General features: G+C 45.6%; 1 protein-coding gene across 1 annotated transcript in view; it reads left to right on the plus strand.

Moving 5' to 3' along the window:
• ACAD9 (acyl-CoA dehydrogenase family member 9) overlaps nucleotides 1–15832 on the plus strand; it is a 61689-nt gene extending 45857 nt beyond the window's left edge. Inside the window, exons 12-18 of the mRNA XM_066596455.1 lie at nucleotides 7557–7685; nucleotides 8050–8129; nucleotides 10154–10280; nucleotides 12273–12350; nucleotides 12734–12862; nucleotides 13932–14004; nucleotides 15309–15832. Of these exons, the coding sequence (XP_066452552.1) occupies nucleotides 7557–7685; nucleotides 8050–8129; nucleotides 10154–10280; nucleotides 12273–12350; nucleotides 12734–12862; nucleotides 13932–14004; nucleotides 15309–15409 (717 nt within the window). The 3' untranslated portion in view covers nucleotides 15410–15832. The remainder of the gene's footprint in view (nucleotides 1–7556; nucleotides 7686–8049; nucleotides 8130–10153; nucleotides 10281–12272; nucleotides 12351–12733; nucleotides 12863–13931; nucleotides 14005–15308) is intronic.
• Nucleotides 15833–17077: the final 1245 nt, after the last annotated feature.

Genomic DNA, 17077 nt, shown 5'->3' on the forward strand with positions numbered 1-17077 from the left:
AAACGGACTTGCGCACGGGCTCCCGGAACGGAACCTGTTCGCAAGTCGGGGACCACCTGTATTAGATTCCCCTCTTTCCAGTAAGTACTGGTACTTCATTCTGCACAGCACTTTCTTATGAGCACAGATCCTTTTTTATTTACCATATCGTTGGCGAGTTGGGGTCTCATTCCCTAGGGGGGTTCTGGGAGATCTCTTTCCAACCACCTGTTATGTTTTCATGACCCAGCGGAATGATGTGTCTTAAAACACAAAAGGGTTGTTATTAGACCAACGCATTAAAAGATAAATGTCAATGTATGCTTTGGGAGCAGTTTTTCCACCCCAGTACACAGACAGGTTCTGCCCCAGTTTCTAAACTCTTGTCAGTATTCTGCTGATTATGTGGATGATGTGACTTATCAGAGAAAGGTCAGTCTGAGCGGAGTCCTTTCATATTAAATCTATAAAGAGGTTAGCGCTGTGAGTTTGTAATACAGAGCTACATATCCCCTACTTAGACAGAGCTATGATAGAATTCATGGGTGCTTCAGTCACCACTAGGGGGAGCTGCTGTATTCCACATATATTAATCTGTTACACTGTTTAACAAAGGTTTTGTAACGGAAACATGATTAACTAATTTTGGGATGCTGGTCCTAGTGACAGTGAAAATGTGAGTTTTTGGTTCTTGTTTGGAAGTAACAGAAGGAAAAAGGAAAGAACGCTGAGTTTTTAAGGGAATTTTGTCTTTAGAAGAAAATCCCGTCCATCAGCTGAGCCCTGCCTAAAATAAAAAATCAATGGTATACTCTCCTCACTTGGAGTCCCGGGATGCAGCTGAGAGCCACCACTGGTATTGACAAGTGACTGGTGGCCAATCAGAGGGCACAGCGTTACCATCAGCGCTCCTGCCATGATTGCTCACATCCTGGGCGCCATGATGCCAAGAGATTGTGGGCATGATGTTGCGGCTTCTGGCTGCAGCAGTCATCTGCTTCCACCCATCTGCTTACCCAGAGGTCACCGCTGATAACTGGCGGCAGCTATCTGCTGCGTCCTGGGACTCTGGGAGAGATGAATATATCCTCATTTCCCCTCGTCATCCTGACAGCATACACATGGAGGATGTCCACTGGACCCCTGTTGGGACAGGAAGCGGAAAAACATACAAAAGGCACCTCCCGCCACCGGCTCACCAGTGTCTTCCTGTCCCTACAGGACAGTCCAAGCGGAAGCCTCCAGGTGTATGCTGGAGGCAGGGAAAAAAAGAAGAAAGAAGATTCCTATGCAGCCTGTCCGCCCGTGGGGGGACGACTCTCTGGTCGGGCTGGCAGAGCTTGCGCGAGTGAGACCCTACGTGGGGACCCTCACCCGCAGGATCTCAAAGACCAGCACCACGTTCCCTGCGGGGAACCCTTCCCCAGCGCGCTGCCCAGTGGGGTTGTCGCACTGGGAAGATACAGCCCGGTACCTGCAGGGCTTGGAAGCCGCCCTCCGGACATCAGGACCCGGGCTCCGTTACCCTGGCTTCCAGAGATCCTCTGTCGGCAGAGCGGCTGAGCAGGTATGCCAGCGAGGGGGGTGGGGAGAGCGCGCGGCGCGGGCCGACTGTCGCGCTCGATCCGACATCCCCGGACATCTATGCGCCCTCCTCAGAGCCCGACGCAGAGTGTATCCCCTGGGTCCGGCGCGGCGGCATGACGTCAGCACGGCCGCGTCACGGGGGGGTGGGGCCTCGAGGGAAAAGGCGCCAAATTTGAAAATCCAAAAAAAAAAAAGAAAAAAAAGGAGAAAAGCAGGATATTCCCCACATGTCTTCGGTCTGCACCTAAGTAAAGATGTCGGCCAGAGAAGACACGGAGAGCAGCCTGCTGGTGAGTAAACCTCCGGGGGCTCACACCAGGGGTAAGGAAGGGATCAGGTGCTGGAAACCCCCCCCCCCCCCTTTTTCTGCTGTCTCCGTCTCTTAGGACAGAGAAGCACAAAAGGGCAGAGAGGCCAAGAAGCGCGTGCGCAAGTGCCCAGTCTGCCTGCGGCGACTGGACGAGGGACACACCAAACCCTTATGCGCAGACTGCACAGAGAAAGTGGTCCGTGAGGAAGGCCCCTCGGGCATATCGGACATCCGAGCTATGATCCGCGAGGAGATCGAGGCCTCTCTCTCGTCTCTTTCCGTTCCGCCCCCCACGAAAAGGGTAAGACGGTCACGGATAGAAGAATCAGACTCTGAGGAAGGGTTCTTAGAAGATTCCCCCTCAGAATCCATACCGCCCATGGAAGACACGAGGAAGTACTTCTTCGCATCGGCGGATCTGGGGCAGCTACTAACAGCGGTCCGTCACACCATGCAGGTGGAGGAACAGACGTCGCAGCAGCCATCCCTCCAGGATACCCTGTTCCGGGGACTCATACCGCAGCCCAAACCATCATTCCCGGTCAATGATATCCTAAAACAGCTTATCTTGACCGAGTGGAAACAGGCAGAACACAAGTTTTTTCTGTCTAAGGCGTTTAAAGATCGTATGGTCTTCACCCCGGAAGACATTGAGTTCCTGGACACCGTCCCGAAAGTGGATTTGGCGGTCGCCAGGGTCTCAAAGAAGGCTGCCCTCCCCTTTGAGGACATCTCCCAATTGCGGGACCCACTGGATTCACGAGTGGATTCGGCAATGAAGAGGGCCTGGGAGTCAGCGGCCCTCACCATGAAAACCAACATTACGGCCACGTCGGTAGCGAGATCCATGACGGTCTGGTTAGACCAACTCCAGGCCCTGGTCTCGCAAAGGGGTTCGAGGGAAGATATCTCCAACTGCCTTCCCCTCCTCCAACAGGCCACCGGCTTCCTGGCGGACGCCTCGATGGAGTCAGTAAGGTTCGGGGCCCGTTCGGCGGCACTTTCGAACACAGCCAGGAGGGCCGTCTGGGTAAAAGCCTGGACAGGGGACAATGCCTCAAAGAACAGGCTTTGCTCCTTGCCCTTTCAAGGACATCGCATCTTCGGACCTTCCCTGGATACACTCCTGGAGAAGGCTTCAGACAAAAGTCAGGGGCTACCAGCAGAGAGACCCGTCAAGCGGCCTTCCTCCTCCTACCCTCCCCCCTTTGTTCCCCCGAGAACATACAGGGGGAAGGGGAAAACCGGACGCTGGTCTTACCCCAAAGGCGGAAAGGGTGAGAATCCGCCCATCGGGATCCGGCAGGTGGGGGGCAGACTTAGGGGGTTCGCCAATAGATGGAGCGAAATAACCTCCAATCCCTGGGCCCTACGCCTGGTCTCAGAGGGCTATAGAATTGAGTTTCCGCTCCCCCTCCCCGGAGGTTCGTGGTTACCCCCTGCCAGTCACCCGCGTCGGCCCGGGCCCTCCAGTCGGGGGTACGGGACCTACTATCCCTGGGGGCCATTATCCCGGTTCCCGCAGAAGAACGGCTCAGAGGGTGCTACTCCCCCTTGTTTCTTATTAAGAAGCCTAACGGGGCCTACAGAGTTATAATCAACCTGAAATACCTGAATAAATCTATAACATACCGAAGATTTCAAATGGAATCAGTAAGATCAGCGATCCCCCTAATCACACCAGATAGCGTCATGGCCACGGTGGACTTAAAAGACGCCTATTATCATATTCCCATACACTCAGACTCCCAACAGTTTCTTCGATTCGCCCTGGTGATAGAAGGGTCAGTCTCGCATTACCAATTCACATGCCTGCCGTTCGGGATTGCCTCCGCACCTCGGGTGTTCTCCAAACTAGTATTGGAGATGGTAGCAGCACTAAGGACGGACAAAGTACTAATTGTCCCATACCTCGACGATTTCCTGCTTATAGCAGGATCACCCTCGGAACTCCAGCACCGGGTCAACCTCACCCTCCACCTGTTCGAGTCGCTAGGTTGGATCATTAACTTCGACAAATCCAGTCTTCAGCCCGAACAAAGGAAAAAGTTCCTGGGGGTTATCCTGAACTCACACCACCAGTGCTCTTCCCTCCCGCTAGAAAAGCAAAAAACGATCCAAGACGAAAGCCGAGCACTTTCGTTAGCCTCCCAAGTCTCCCTTAGGAGAGGCATGAGGGTCCTCGGTCTCATGACAGCCTGTATTGGAGTAGTCCCGTGGGCCCAGTTACATGGTAGAACTCTCCAGGACTTTATCCTGAGCAACTGGGACAAATCACCAGCTTCCCTGGATCAGGAAGTCACCCTCACTCATAAAGTAAGGTCCTCCTTGGGGTGGTGGACGTTTATCTCCAACCTCGCCAGGTCCACAAGTTGGGACCCGGCATCCCCAGTATCCATCTTCACTGACGCGAGCGCAACTGGCTGGGGGGCCCACTTAGGCTGTCACTATGTCCAGGGGGGCTGGAACCAAAAAGAGGCCACTCAATCCTCCAATTACAAGGAGCTTTGCGCGGTCTGGAGGGCCATCCGTGACCTCGAGACAGAGATCGGGGGTAGACCCATTAAGATTTTCGGATAACATAACAACTGTGTCCCTCATTCGCCACCAGGGATCCACGCGGAACCCCCGACTACAAGACCTGGCGGCGAAAGTGCTTGGGTGGATAGAGCAGCGGATGCCTTCCGTTTCAGCGTTCCACGTAAGGGGCCCAGAGAATGCCATGGCAGACTACCTCAGCCGCAGGAGGATGGACCCTGGGGAGTGGGCACTACATCCAGAGGCATTCCAATTGATTACAGAAAGATGGGGGACTCCAAAGGTGGACTTGTTTGCCTCTCGGGAGAACAACAAGTGTCCCCGGTTCTTTTCCAGGGGGGCAGACGGGGGCTCCCTGGGAATAGACGCACTATCCCAAGCATGGGAATGGGACCTGACATACGCCTTTCCACCTATCCCCCTGATCCCTCGGGTTCTAAAGAAGATCCAGGGGTCCCCGGGCTCCGTTATCCTGGTGGCCCCGTTCTGGCCCAAGAGACCTTGGTTCCCGCTCCTGGCCGCTCTATCAACACAGGAGCCCCTACATCTGCCGTGGAGAGACGACCTCCTACAACAGGGTCCCCTGATTTGCCCAAAAGCCCGACAGTTCAGACTAGCGGCCTGGAAGCTGTGCGGGTAAAATACCTGAACCAGGGCCTATCAGGGAGGGTGACCACCACCTTATGTGAGAGTCTCAAAGAGTCCACCAGGAACATATACACCAGGGTGTGGGACACCTTCTCTAGGTGGTTGGGGCACAGTATTCACGACCTCCAACAACCAGACATTAATAAGATTCTAGAGTTCCTTCAGGATGGACTGGACATGGGCCTAAAACCTGGTACCCTTAAGGTCCAGGTGGCCGCCCTAGGAGCCTTCTTTGACTTCCCGTTAGGCGACCATAGGCTAGTCAAAAAATACCTTAAAGGAGCAGTCAGACTTCACCCCTTTATAAGAAGAACCATGCCCCCATGGGACCTGAATCTTGTTTTACAGGCCCTTTGCGCACACCCCTTCGAGCCCCTGGAAGAACTCTGTTAAGACCCTCTCCTATAAGGTTGCCTTCCTAGTGGCCATTACATCCGCCAGGCGGATCGGGGAAATCCAAGCCCTCTCTATAAAAACCCCATATATGACCATCTTCCCGGACAAGATAGAGTTTAGGCCCGACCCCTTCTTTCAACCGAAAGTCCTCACGGACTTTCACAGAGAGCAAAGAATAGTACTTCCCTCCTTCTGCCAGGAACCCCGGAACACTACGGAACAGAGGTTCCATAACCTAGACGTGAGACGAGCAGTTCTGAAGTACTTAGAGGTCTCACATACCTTTAGGAAATCTAATAACCTCTTCATTCAATTTCAGGGTCCACGCAGAGGAGGGGCCGCTACTAAGGACTCCCTAGCGCGGTGGGTCAGGAGGGCCGTAGAAGAGGCATACAGATCCCAAGGGATCCCACTCCCGGGCGAAGTTAGAGCCCATTCTACTAGGGCGGTCGCCTGTTCCTGGGCGGAGAGAGCCCAGGCGACAACCGACCAGATTTGCAGAGCCGCCACATGGTCAAGCACCCATACCTTTGTAAAACACTATCGTCTGGACGTGGGGGCCAGCCGGGACACGGCCTTTGGGCGGAAAGTTCTGCAAGCAGTGGTCCCTCCCTAAAGCCCTTGGTTGTTGGTATTCCTCCATGTGTATGCTGTCAGGATGACGAGGGGAAGACAGGAATTAGGTTTACCTGTTAATTCCTTTTCTGAAGTCATCCTGACAGCATAGGGGCTTTTCCCTCCCCTTCAGTTATCCTTCTCTACGTGAAGTAACGTATTGTACTATGGTTTCGGTATTAAAAATGAGTGATTAAGCAAAGCCGGGTCACTGTAGTTATTTGGTACACACTGGTGAGCCGGTGGCGGGAGGTGCCTTTTGTATGTTTTTCCGCTTCCTGTCCCAACAGGGGTCCAGTGGACATCCTCCATGTGTATGCTGTCAGGATGACTTCAGAAAAGGAATTAACAGGTAAACCTAATTCCTGTCTTTATTTTAGGCAGGGAACAGGATTTTGTTCAAATGACAAAACCCCTTTTAACAAGATTTTCTTTTATTAGAAAGAGAATACACGTACATGCTTTAAATATGATGACTTTTTGTTTGCCTCTTGTGTTCAGTTTCTTGATTGTCTCTTCTGATCCTCCAGTAATAACCTGCCAACACTGCCGGACATCATATACCTGTGTAACGCTTCTCAGTGACTGTGATATCCTGATGAAAATGCTCCCTGTGTTCGTCATGTAGTGCAGCGCCATTAATGGGGAGGACCTCTTAATGGGAATAGAGGATATGCAGTTTTATGGACTTTCTGGAGCCGATTTTCCTATTCCTACTGACATTTCCTAACAAACTAGTTGACACTATTTTCAAAGCCCTCCGTGCTTTTCTTTCACTGTCCTTCATCTGACTCTAAAGTTCCTCATCCTTTTGAAGTTGTCTGATCTGCGGATCAATACATATTCCCTACTTGATTCTCTCTATGGCGATCCTCTGAAATAGCGAACACGAATACGTCAATGGGTCACCTTTCCTATCTAGAGCATTTATAAACTGTTTCGGAACTCCAAGTTTAGTACGTAAGGGTGGAAGGATGGGAAGAGCAGCTGTAACCCTACATTCTTCTGGCCTGGTGTAAGTGATGATCGACAACACTAGTCCTTCTTCTTGTAATGATTTAATCTGTTACGACTGTGCCATTCAAAGAGATACCAGAATTGTGTAGTCCCGCTAGATAAAGAGGAGAGAAGTAGTTTAAATCCCAAAAATAACACAATTTTCAGGTTTGTTTGGTTTTGCTTTTGATGGCAGAAAATAAAAAACGCTTAAACACCAAAAACAATCTCACATTTTAAAATAAATTTTCATGTTCCACGTACAAAATTATTTAAATAATCATGTCTCCGTAACAAAATTCCTGATTTTTGTAAGAAGTGTTATTAGTCCCTATAATTTCCTGTGTTCTTCTTGTAACCAGATCTCTGTACTGACCTTAAACTTACTGTGGCATAATTTACACACAATTCATTAGCATTTCATTGAACCCTCCATTTGGGGGTCCCTGGCATAATGAATGGTAACGTTCATTCTTTCTTACATTAGGTGTTTAGTTCTGAAGGGGCATGGCAATGTGTCAGCGAGGCACTACAAATCCTGGGCGGATTGGGGTATATGAAGGATTATCCATACGAACGCTATTTACGAGACAGTCGCATTCTTCTTATTTTTGAGGTGAGTGTTCTGTTTTGTTTTTTTTCAGGCCTTCGCTAACCTAAATCTATTTATACTGGACAGTTGGCTTTGGACACAGAACTACATTGATGTAATGCCCAGACTATGCGTTTCTAATTGTATTATACAGTGTATAATGCTATCACCAAGCGCATACAGTAAGTGTATATGTTGTGGTTTTGGGGTAAAGTAGTTCAGCCTACAATCCTGGGTTTCAGTGGGTTGTATACGTGGCCATTTCTCCTGTTTTTTGTTTTATTTTTTAGCTTACTATATTTCGCATTGTTAGAAGCACAAAGGGTTAATACACCACTTATTCTAGTCTTATTGTGTGCTGTAATTATGAATGTTTACTTGGTTTCAGGGGACCAATGAAATCCTACGTATGTACATTGCCCTCACTGGGATGCAGCATGCAGGAAAGATTCTGACTGGGAAAATAAAGTAAGTGCGAGAATTGTAATATTATCAGCAGATTCTTAGATCTTATGTAACACAATGCAGATTCGGTCAGCATTTTGCACATTTTTTTCATCTTTTAAGCAGAAATCAGGCTTGAATACAAAAAAAAAAAAAGTATAAATATTTCCACCCGTGTTTCACATCTAATGCTGGTTTTGGTTTAACCCCTTAGTGACCACCCATATGTGTTTTGACATCCTGGGTGTCTGGCCTTTAGTCTACTGGGCCGTAAAACACGCCGGCCCTGCAGACTAAAGCCCTGAGGTCTGTGCATGTGACAGCTCCCTACTATCTGCTACTGAAGGTAGCTGAGAGCCTGGAGCTCTCATGAGGGCCATGGTGTGCGGCCCCAAGTCATGCAATCGTCGTTATCCAGTGGATAACGGGGATCGCATAAAAGCTTTATCATTCTGACACCTATGAGCCTTTGCAATGTTGGCTTCGTGTAGGAAAACAAAATGTTCCTCAATTTTAATAAATAATGTTACATTTGTATGTCTCCTAAATGTTTTTTTTTTTTTTTTAAATGTGCACCCAGAATAAAGTAAACAGATGGAAATATAAATCTTACCAAAATTTTGTACAGTATGTCTACACATATTTGACATATTGCAGTTGAAAATGTGGAAAGACGAAAATGTTTTCAAAAGTTTCCCAATTTTGGCACTTTTGATAAATTAACACAAATTTTATAGGTCTATTTTCACCACCTAAATGAAGTACAATGTGTGGCCAAAAAACCATGTCAGAATCACTTGGATATGTAAAACCTTTACAGAGTTATTCTATGTTAAAGTGACACATGTCAGATTTCCCAAATTTGGCCTGGTCATTAGACGCTCTTTCACACGGACTACAAAACGCATGTATGTCAAGCCCATGGTTTTCAATGTGTTCTTTCAGGCTACAAAACATCTCTCATCTAGAAGAACCCATTGGAAACCATGGGCTTCACATACATGCATTTTGTTGCTCATGTGAAAGAGACCACACGGTGCAAACTGGCTTAGTCACTAAGGGGTTAAACAGTGATGCAAAATGCTGATCAAATCCTCATGTGCTCAGGAGGCCTTACTTGGGCCAGGAAAGTCTTGAGGCTACCTGCCAAAAAAAGTTAGCCAAGTTTTCCTAACTTATTAAAAAAAAAAAGCAGACTAAAAGTAGGTGTTGATACCGCCATAACCAAAATGAATTAATGTTGTTTTTCTTATCTTACTCAGCGTTCTGCATCTCTGTTGTTTATGATGCTATCAGGGCTTGCTGTAGTAGGATTACCCAAGTAAAAGACTACATTTCCCATTATGTTTCCACTTTAACAAGCATTGCTTCTGTTTGCCTGCATGCTCCTCTAGTACAAGGTGTAAGGTAGCACTGTCATTACTGAGGACACAGCTCTGCTACTCCCTGACATTGTGCATCTACTGCCAGGCGTATAAAACACTCTCCATTCAGAAACCAGGTGGCAAATGGAGAGCCAGTGAGCATTGTCCAATTTAGATGGGACAAGTGCACTAAACGACTGCACGAGTGCTGGTGTCACCGCTAAGGTCGTTTGTGCTCGTGCTGAGCATATAGACAGGCACGACAAGTGAATTTCTTTTTTTTGCATTTACTCAGAACGTTTGAATGAACTTTGAGCGGTAATCGTCCCGTGTAAATGGTGCTTATGGGAGATGGCTGGCGGAGAGCAGAAAGTGTAACATCCTGTATTTTAGGAAGGTGAAGGGAGATAAGTACATGTTGGTTATTTAGGATGTCGTATAAGGAGATAAGCACTAGCAACATGGCCCTGTATCTGTACGACCAGCTTACAGTCCTCTCCAGCTACAGATCGTACATGACCAAGTCGTAATCCTTCTCCCTGTAAACAATTTGCTCACAAATTTTTACAATCAGTAAATAAGTGGAATATTGAGTATAAGTTGGTATTATTGGTCACACTGTAATTCTGTCTGAATTCCTCCTGTGTAGTGTGAGATGGGTAATGCATCTGGTCTCTTTATCAGGGAGTTGAAGAAGGGGAGTCTTTCAGCGGCCTTTGAACTGATGGGCAAAAAACTGGGAAGCGTCATGCACAGGAAAATCAATTTAGGATTAACTGGGACAAGTGGAGTCGTACACCCAAGCCTTGAAGTGAGTGATGCATCATATTGAAGGGGTTTTGCCACTATTAGAAGTGATGGCATTCTGCTTGCACATGCCTTCCTTGATTGCTGCGGCTTTAACTGCCGGGGCCCAAAGTTGAAGTTACATGCTGCAGCCCCTCTTCATTTTAGTTGCCTACAAAATTGTGTCCCTTTTTTGTTTCTCTGGATCAGAGATCATAATTTTATGGCATATTCTAGCAAATTGCATTTAGCAGTTTTTCGGACTATAAGACCCACCAATTTTTCAAGTGACAATAAAGGAACTACTGTATATACTGGAGTATAAGCCCAGTTTTTCAGCACATTTTTTTGTGCTGAGAAAGCCCCCCTCGGCTTATACTCAAGTCAGGGAAGGCTTTAAAAAACCCTCTATACTCATCTCCCAGCCGGCATTTGTGTCTCAGGTGGCGGTGCGGCAGGCTGCTTGAATTCTCTCCACTGTCATCCCCCGCCGTCCTCTTTGCTTGGCTCTCTCATCCTCCGCCATCAGCGCTATGTAAGTAAGAGCTGTGATTGGATCGAGCGCCAAGCCAATCACAGCCGGTGCTCGATCATTCACAGCCAATCAAGCTGCTTTAGAATTGTCCCCACTGTCATCTCCCTGCTCGGCTTTCAAATTCCTTGCCGTCAGTGCTGTGTAAGTAAGCGCTGTGATTGGATCGAGCGCCAGCTGTGATTGGCTGGCGCTCAATCCAATCACAGCACTTACTTACACAACACTGACAGAGCCAAGCAGAGATGACAGCGGGGGATGACAGCGGGGAGAATTTAAGCAACTTGTATATTCTCAAGTATAGCTAGGCTTATACTCGAGTCAATAAGTTTTCCCACTTTTTTGCGGTGAAACTTATTGTGTCGGCTAATACTCGAGTATATACGGTAATTAAACCTTGCAGATTTTATCAATTTGAGTCGCCTCCATTTACACCTGGACTACATATGATTGCACCGAGCATGCGTTCCTTTTCTCTTACTTTGGGATTTTGTACTTGTGGAAATTTTGATGCAGATTCAGCTATCAAAGTTGTGCAACAAAAACGCGATGTCCGAAACCAGCTTGAGGTGGCATCTGATTAACCCCTCCACTCCCCATCAGCTTGTACATTATGGTGATTTTACTAGGGGTTAGAAGGCAAAGTAAATTTACTAAATATAAACCTTATGGCTAGGGCTAAATGGCAACTTTTGGTCGTGACAGGGGTCACATGAAAAAAGATCACTGTTTTAGTAGTGTAGTGTGACGTTGCAGAGTTACACTGTGATCTTTGGTCATGTGACTGCTGTCGTGGCCAAGATTCACCATGTAGCCCTGGCCTAATTAAGCAGGCTGACTACAGGAGCATCTTGTGTGACACTTGTGAATCCAGTCTTCCTCACAGAGGGGTGTTTTATGCACCCTGTGATGTCCTGTCTCTGGTAGTATCGGTGGGGATGGCAGCCGGTCACTCCTCTATACAGCCTGTACTGCTGATGTCACACTGAAGGAAGAGGAGTGAGATTGAAGACAAGGCTGTGACCACGCTCATAGTCTTTGTCCTCCGAAAGTGTGTCCCAGGCAGAAGCTGCCTGCCAGAGAGCAGGGACCTCGCTCCCATCTCCTGCTGCAGTCCTAGCTGTTATGCCAGAGCGTAACCAAGCCCGAATAGTTTTTTTCAGAATGATGAGGCAAAGTGTTTCATCAGCTCTGTGTTAGACCTCTAAGTATTTAGGGTATGTCATTGCCTGAGGGCCACCTTCCCTTCCTACTCCCCTAACTTCTGACTATAAGATGCTGGTAGTTTTAGTAAGATTTTTTTTTTATGCTCGAAGTGCGTCTTAAAGTCCAAAAATTGCAGTACATACTAAGATGACGCACCGCCACTTCGAATAATAAGTGCATATATTTAAGTGTCCCTTGGACACGAATCTCTCAAGCCATGCCTCTGAAACTTTGGGTTTTACTAGTAACAACTGGATTTTTACTTTTTAAAACTAACAGGAAAGCACAAAAAAGCTGGAGGAGAATACGTATTATTTTGGCAGCGCAGTAGAAAGTCTGCTGTACAGGTTTGGGAAGGTAAGAACTTCTTGTTTTCACGATTGTTTCTTGCTCATAAAGCTTTAGATAGTGGACACTGCCTTATGGTTCTACTTTTCAGGTGGAGGAGCTTCTGTCCATATGACAGATCTTCTTTTGGGGGGAGGTTTAGCAGGTTCAGTTAACATGACTTTGGCCGATAGTTTTCAGTGTCATGCGGTTTCTTTCATGTAGGCCAACAGACTGGAAGTGGGTACGTCAGGTTCTATGCGCCGTTATACATTTTCAGGATTGCACCTGACATGCTTTCTTTGTCTATATAAAATATGACTGTGCAAGTAGAATTGGTTCCATCTTAGTGATTGGTTCCAAAGTGGGGAAATTGAATTCTGTTAACACTGATTTGTATCTATTTTTTCCAGACCATTGTGGACGAGCAGCTTGCGCTGAAACGAGTGGCGGATATCATCATTAATTTGTATGGTATGACAGCGGTGATATCTAGAGCTAGTCGTTCTATCAGCATTGGTCTGCAGAACCATGATCACGAAGTAAGTCTCAAATACTCTTATTTCACGTTCGAGCTTCATTGTATCTTTTTTGTTGTTTTTTTTTATGGATTTGGGTAATTTTTTCCCCCAGTGAGAAGTTGTTGACTTTTGATCTTGAAGTGCACTATAATTATTAGTAAAGGACTGGTTTGAAACAAGTGAAGGAGGCTTATTGCTTGGAGTCTGTAGTGATTCTTTGCAGGAAAAGTGCCGGCTATGCTTAATCTATGGGGATCCTGACCGGTGAACCAGTCTTTAAGCCCTTAACAAATGAGAAAACGAAAAATGGCTCAGAAGTGTTTTCCTACTCCCTTTCAAAAATGTATTTATTTTTCTGTTGTTATAGCTATCTGAGGCTTGTTTTTCTACAGGATAAGTTGTATTTTCAATGTTACAATTTAATATATCATATACTTTACTATACAGAAACTTTTTTTTTTTTATTTCTAAGGGTGACTACCCACTACAGTTGTTTTCACTGCGAAATTCGCAGCATTTTTTTTTCTGCAGGGGTCTATGGGACTTGTAATGTTAAAATCGTGATTGCGCAAAATCACAATTTACAGCGAAATCGCGATTTTAACAAGTCCCATAGACCCCTGCAGAAAAAAAAACGCTGCGAATTTCGCAGTGAAAAAAAACTGTAGTGGGTAGTCACCCTTAGTGAGGTGAATTTCTTTTTTTTTTTTGTCTTTTAGACCCGGTAGGGGACTTGATTTAGCACTTGTTTGATCAATTGTACACTATACTGCAATACTTCTGTGTTGTAGTTTATCACCTGCAGTAATAGATGCAATTAAACTGTGCCATATGAAGAGGTGGCTTAATAGGCAGAAATACATGAGCCCTGGGGCCTTCATAAGGCTCCAAGCTGCCTTCACTCCATGAACTGACTCCTTGCAATATTGTCGCAGGTGAGCAGTTTAGGTGACAGTGGGAGACCCCCTCCCTGTTGGGCCATGTATATGCCACTGTCAGAATTGACAGCAGCATCTAAATGGAGAACAGTCTTAATTGGAGTCATTATCTATGTGACTAGTAGTTTTTTGTTTGTTTTTTTCTCCCATAGGTGCTGCTTGCAAATATTTTCTGCTCTGAGGCTTATATGAAGAACTGCTACATGATGACTCAACTGGCAAAATGTAAGACATGAAACCACATAACTGAGCACAGTCCCTGATCAAAACACGCTAAATTCATCAGTATGGTGCGCACCCTGTACATCCTTAAGGATGCGGCCTAGTTTAATACTAAATGATTTTATGGGGTGGGTGGGTTCATCTCCATTTTTCAAAAGCCATACCTTTTTTTTTTTTTTTTTCCGTTATCCATCCACATAGCAGTAAGAGGGTTTGTTTGTTGCAGAGTGAGCTGTAGTTTTGGGGTACATAGTAGTATTTAACTTATTTTTGGGGGGTTGGAAGGGGGAACAGGATGAAGAAAAACAAACATTACTAATGTCTTTTCTTTAATGGCATTCACTATATGGTTTAAACCATTTTCTGCGGGTTGATACTATTATACCAAAATTTATATATATTTTGTTTTATGCTTTTTCCACTTATATGCAATAAAAAGCAGTTTTTTGTTTTTTTTTTGTTTTTTTTTAAGCATTTGCCGTTCAGGATAAAATCTTAAATTTATTGTATGGATTGTTAATAAGAATGCAGGTATTCCAAAAAGGGGTTTTGTTTTACCTTCTGCTATGTCCGTGTGGTAGACTTGAACCTGTGATCTTGTGCTTGCTCCCATTAATACACTTTATCTGTTATCTTTGCTGTTACCAGCCATGGCAGACCCGGTGGCTACTGTTAAGCATCCCTAGGCAATTCACTGGTACTCCACAATCGGATAGCCTAGGGCTGTTGATGTCAGAGCATGTTCCCTCCCTCTTTTAACCACTTACTTGCTGCAATCAACTGTGATAGTGGCATGTAATTGGTTAATGGCAGGAATCAAAGTTCTCTCCAATCCGTGCTGTTGCAGGCGGCTCCAGATGTCAGATATCTTGCACAAACCGCTTTCCTCCCATGACATACATGTATATTACAAGGTGGGAAGGGCTTAATGAATATATTGTAATTTATGCTAGGTACAAAGTCAGAGGTAGAAAAGTGGCTGGAAATATTCATAAATTAGCCATCTCTGCCCACTTGCATTCATATTTGTTGGTGTTTTAAAGTGCTGCATGGGGTTTTATGGGATCCAAACGGCATATTTTGTATAGGATTTATGGCAGAAAGCCGGTGTAAATACATGTGCAGCTCTATCACTAGATTTGTTAGAATGTATTCATCACAGCAGTGGAGGGAGAAAGGTGACTAAAACTTCCCATGTTCCGGGCTTCACTTATGCTAATGCTTTCAGTTCTTCGCATCATTTAGCTATTTTGACAATTCTTTTCACCCTGTTGCATCTAATGCACTTTTTTTTCCCTTCCCATCAGATTGTCCAGAAAATCAAGATGACAGTATTAAGAAAATAGCAAAACATGTCCTAGAAAACCGCGCTTATACGTGTTCTCACCCTCTGGACAGAACTTTCTGAAAACCGAGCCAGAAGTAGCGAGAGATGCTGCAAAACGTCCACATGGTTTTCATCTAAGTGCTGACAGTTCCGGCCTGCAGTGTATTGTAACTTTGTACAGTTAGTCATAAAGCCACAACTTTTTTAATCTGTACTAAACCTTGGAATACACAAACCTCTGCCTACCCTTTTATCTCTTCATGGACTGACAATAACTTGGTAAACACACAGGTCTTTTATACACAGATGCAAGAAAGTCGTCCTAGTTTCTGATTTAATAAGCAAGTTTAGAACATGAATCAGAACGTCTCGTTTTAGACCTTGTCCGAGGGTGACAGATCCTGCTTGGTGGGTTGTTCTCAGTCGTAGCCATTAGGGCCCTTTTAATCGCTGGATCATCTGAAAGGAAACAATAAACGCTCTCTACTGAGCGATAAACTATAATTGATTCGCTTGTTCAGTTTGTGGAGACATAAAAACCTGCTGACTATCAGCCCATATAAACACTCAGTCATTCAGTTTTGAACGACTATCTGAATGGAAGCAGGTGGTCAGAAGATCTCTGGCCCGCTCCGCCTCCATGCAGTTAGCAATTATGGCTTCTGTGTGAAAGTACAGGAGCCATAACTGTTGGGATGAGAGTTGTCCTGTCCAGAAGGATCCCTAGAACAGATGTCACCAGAACATGCTCTTTAACCCTTTTAAGAAGTCAGTGCGGTAAATGTACAGTGCTTGGTCCTGGGCTTTAATCCTGGCCAATAGCAGAAGTACAGGATGGGATTAAAGCTCCTGCAATTAATCAGAAACAGATCGGGGTCCTCAACTGTTAGTCACAGGTTTTAACCACTTCTGCCTTCTCCTGTCCATGCTACATAGCACTCAATGAGCACTATGTACTAAAGAGAGAAGGCGGAAGTGTTCCACTATGTGAAGTGGCAATCGCATGACTGCCGAATGCTGCCTGGCAAAGCAGAGATGCAGGGTCTTAGCAGACCAAGATCAGCTCTGCTAGCGACTATTCTCACTACTGGGAAATGTTTTCCCCGTGTAACCGGGGCTCCTATGGATGCTACAGTGGAAAGTTATTTACTTTTTTTGTTTTCTTTTTAAATTTGCACAATTTGAATGTTTCTTAGGGGTGTTATCTGACGTCCTAGATGGTAAAAAAAAATATATATATATTACAGTGAAATTAAAAAAAATTAAAATGAATATCATGAACGACCCACCGCCAACCAAAACTGTCGCCATATGCATCCTGTAATCTAAGACTGGAGAAATTAGGTCCCTAAGGGTTAAAGAAAATCACTTCTTAAAACGGACTAAGTTCCTCAGTACATTCTGGTTATGTCATGATCCGTAATATATAAATGACTACATGTAAAAGGTGCACATCAACCTAACGAGAACATAATGCCCAAAAATATCCAAGAAAGCAAATCTTACCAAAGTCTAGAACACCCGTCACTATTAATGGGATTGTCCCAGCTTCATTTCAAAAAGGGCTTATCTTCATAAGACTTATTATTTTTGGTGCGTGCATTTTCTTCCTGCAGTCGAATGTACGGTGCTGGCTTAAGGATGAGAGTGTATCGTATAACATGAGTGGAAATCAGGATTTATTTATAAGAAAAGAGAACTCAAGCAGTGACTGGAATGTCAGAAATTACATGTAATATTACACTAATA

The sequence above is a fragment of the Eleutherodactylus coqui genome, chromosome 3, assembly GCF_035609145.1.
Source record: "Eleutherodactylus coqui strain aEleCoq1 chromosome 3, aEleCoq1.hap1, whole genome shotgun sequence".
NCBI classification, from domain to species: Eukaryota; Metazoa; Chordata; class Amphibia; order Anura; family Eleutherodactylidae; genus Eleutherodactylus; species Eleutherodactylus coqui.